At 44.3% G+C, this 3,827-nt stretch overlaps 1 protein-coding gene across 1 annotated transcript; it reads right to left on the bottom strand.

Annotated features, from left to right (window-relative positions):
• Positions 1-604: 604 nt before the first annotated feature.
• On the bottom strand, positions 605-3,733 carry odam (odontogenic, ameloblast associated; the record flags this gene model as incomplete). The annotated part of the gene is made up of 8 exons (XM_084465404.1): positions 3,637-3,733; positions 3,500-3,535; positions 3,343-3,396; positions 2,883-3,164; positions 2,566-2,625; positions 2,054-2,236; positions 764-847; positions 605-640 (listed from the first exon to the last, which is right to left on the bottom strand). Exons 1-8 carry the CDS (start codon positions 3,694-3,696, stop codon positions 605-607), a joined length of 795 nt encoding a protein of 264 aa, XP_084321530.1. The 5' UTR covers positions 3,697-3,733.
• Between the last annotated feature and the right edge of the window lie 94 nt (positions 3,734-3,827).

Below are 3,827 nucleotides of genomic sequence, written 5' to 3'. Positions count from 1 at the left end.
TTTAAGGAAGCCTTGTCCTCGCAATTATATATATTCTAAGAGAAAAACATTTACACAAGGTGAGACACATTGGGACAGGACTATTTTGTTCTCATGAAATCAAACTGATTCATTTTCAGGATGAAGCAAACAGGGAGAACATAGCACAACAGCTAATCTGACGTGGCTATAAGGTAAACATATTTTGATTAATATAATTCCCCTGATACCATGCATCATCATGTATCATCGAGCTAATTATCTCTCTTGTTCCCCAAACCTTGCAGGGAGAAGTCAACAATGGTCCTTCTTAATTCTCTGATATGGAAATAATGTGCATTCATTTCAGCAGGAGCATCTTGTGTCGAATGAGTACTGATATAATCATGTCCTTTTGTTTGCTTGCATGATTACTTTGATCAAATTAAAAAAAGTCTTTCAGCGTTTACTTTAACAAAGTTCTTTATTCCACAACTTGCAATACAGTGCAGACTTCTGAAGAAGACAGTACAAAGTTTCACCTCATACAATTTCAGGTTATTTTTTGCATAGCTGTTCCAGACACTATGGCCGTGCACATATAACCTTTCCTCAACTATCTTTGTTCTCATTTGCCAGATTAACTTCATGGCTCAAACAGGAAAGGGAAGTTTGAGTGTCCCTGTTGAAAAATAAAAGAAAGCTTGTGTTATTATTGTAGGCGGATGGTCCACAGAATGTTTGGCACTTATCAAATAAAAGCATACTTAGAGGGGACTTTTACTGTGAAAATCACAGTTCTTACCTCATCGATGCCAGGCCCGACCGCGTCGCCGCGGTTTTCAGGAGGAGGAGTAAACGTCTCCTTCTGAGTCACGACCAGCCGTGTCTGTTGATGACATCATAGTCACGCTTCTATATAATCATACTCACAATGAAATGAGACAAGAAAACCATGTAATGTAATCAGACAAATCCCACTCACCTTGTCTACTGGTGCGTTTGGCAGGAAAGACTGCTGAAATTGGTAGAAAAATAGTACATTTAACTTCACAAAACTGACAGCAAACTTAAATCTCCCACCAATGGTGACTTTAAAAGATTACAGAAGATCCTCATGGATGCCAAAGCACGACACTCCTATACTTACTCTACACTTTGGAACTTGAGCAATTAAACTCTAGACTCAAGGCAATGTCAGCACTATCCAACCCAGTTCCATTACCCTGTACGTTTTAGAATTGATTAAAATTTTTTATTGATTACTTTTAAAGCACTCAACGGTTTTAGTCCTGCATACATTGCTGACCTTTTATCTCTGCACATTTCTGCCCGCCCTCTGCGATCCTCAAATAAAGGTTTTTTAGCTGTCCCTGGGGCCCGACTGATGACAAAAGGGGGAAAATCATTCTCAGTCCGGGCCCCAAGGCTTTGGAATGATCTGCCAGAGGACATCAGGTCAGCTTCATCAGTAGCTTGTTTTAAATCCTTACTCAAAACTCATTTCTATCGAAAAGCCTTCCCTGATTTTATCTGATGTCACTTAATTTGTCTTTGTTGTCATTTTAATTGTTTTTACTGGAAAGCACTTTGTAACATTTGTTTTGAAAAGTGCTATATAAATAAAGTTTATTATTTATTATTATTACTGTATGTGGACCACACTTCCTCTGTGTTACAGTACATAACGAGAAGACATAGTGGCAGGGTAAACCTATCAGCCAATCACAGTTCTTGCTCAAAGTAGCTGGTGTTTAACATCTGATGCACACGTTTCAGTAGGAGTTCAGGATTCTGCTCTCCTTTAAAGGGTCACTGAACCCTAATATCACTTCATCTAGTTCTCTGGGAAACACAAGAAGTCTGCTACTTCATTCTGAAACGTGTCTTCAGACCGTCGCTCGAGCAAGTGTGATGAGGGTTCTGGCAACGTTTGACCCCCCCCCTCGCACCTGCTCCTGTGGACCCCAATGTGTCCGTTGTTTCTGAAAACAATCACCACTGCTGAGATTGCATGTTTTTAACCTTGTAGGCGGAGGTTCTGAGCCTGCATCTAAAATCCCCTGTCAGACGCTCTGGACCAACGTGTCCACACCTGCAGAGGGAGCTGTGGTTTCTGCGTGGTTCGGTCCAGGGGGGTCTGCTGGTTCTGCTGGTTCACCTGGCCCTGGTTGGGCTGCTGCACCATGGGGTTCCTCTGGGGGTAGCCGTAGGGGGGCAGGTAGTAAGGGTAGCCCTGTGGAGACGGTAAGTTAGAAGGTCCTGTAGTGAGGTAGATCTAATGGGGGCAGGGGATGTCAAAGGGGACATGTTATACCACCAGGTGTGAGTGTGATTAGCCATTACAAACCGTTTTGAATATGTGCCGCTTCTGACATCACAGGTGGGCGTGTCCACCTAGATGTATGACGGATAGATGCGCAACGTTTGCTACAGTCCACTGGGTAGGCTGGTAGACTGATCTATCCAGCACACATCTAGGTGGACACGCCCACCTGTGATGTCAGAGGCAGCACATTTTCAAAACGGCTTGTAATGGCTAATCACACTCACACCTGGTGGTATAATATGTCCCCTTTAAAGGAGTGACGAGATTTTCCGCCTTACCTGCATATTCGGTTGTTGTTGCGGATATCCATACGGGGGGTAATGGTACTGTGGAGTCATCTAAGGAGAATCATAAACATACCGAAGCATGCACATAAATACACACACACACACACACACACACACACACACACACACACACACACATATTGGTGCCAGGGCATGAACACACATGTGCAACCAAAAAAACACACACAAACAAACAAATTGAATTACACACGTATGAACACACATTAATAATCATGCACTCCCAGGCACACTCATTGGTGTAGAAGTCCCATGAACATCAGGTGTACTACACAACCACAGACACCTACCTGCACTGGGTTCTGCGGCTGCTGGGGCCCTAAGGGAGCATTGGGGTCCAGGGGCCCGAGCTGGTCCTGCTGGTTGTTGGGGAGGTACAGTGGGTTCAGCGGCTGGCTGCCCTGGTTGGGAGGGTACACAAACTGCTGCTGGGTGCCCTGGTTGGGGTACATGAACTGGGGGCCCTGGGGGCCGAAGGGGCCCCCCATCTGAGGGGTGAGGTTGACCACCTGGGGGGTGTACAGCAAATCTGGCTGCTGCTGGAAAACGAAGGAGGGAAGCATGGGAGATCCCTGGAGGAGACGGAACAGAACAAAGAGTCAACACGCCGTTTAGCCATCACAGAGGCTTCTGTGCTATTCAGTGTTTAGGGTAAATGTAACAGAGGTATGAGGTTAGCAAGTGCCATTATCCTACTCATGAATGAGGCAAGACCCGTTGGTAACTGAATTTAGGATTTTGGATCGTTACCTGCATTTGAGTTTGTCCCAGGGTCGCCAGAGTCAGCCCGTTGAATCCCAGGATCTAAAAACGTGTGCGAAAGAAAAACATTGTTGTTTGATTGTTGTTTTATGTCTTCAATGAGAGAATGAACCAATAAAGATCAGAGACATCATAGTAACGTTACCTCATTGCTGTTGCTTGCAAGGATTCCTATCCTCATCTATGAAAGAACATGAGAGGCACATTACTGACCGTTTCTTAGAGCCAGAGAGCTGTATTTATGAAACACCTTATGAACGACACAGAGAAGGGGTTACTTACTGGGAGAGACAGACTGGTACCCAGCAGGCAAACCAGCAAAAGAGTAGTCTGCAGCATCATGTTGCTTCAATAAAAGTGTTAGGAGCACCTGTAGCTTGATTCACAAAACATTGTTTCACATGTGAGACGGAATCATCACCTTTAAAAGTCACTTTTCCAAATATTATAACACAGTAGTTAGTTAAATGCAC

Source organism: Micromesistius poutassou (assembly GCF_964030765.1).
Source record: "Micromesistius poutassou genome assembly, chromosome: 3".
Lineage (NCBI taxonomy): Eukaryota > Metazoa > Chordata > Actinopteri > Gadiformes > Gadidae > Micromesistius > Micromesistius poutassou.
Note: the sequence above shows the minus strand (reverse complement) of the source record. Positions and strands in the feature narration are given on the sequence as shown.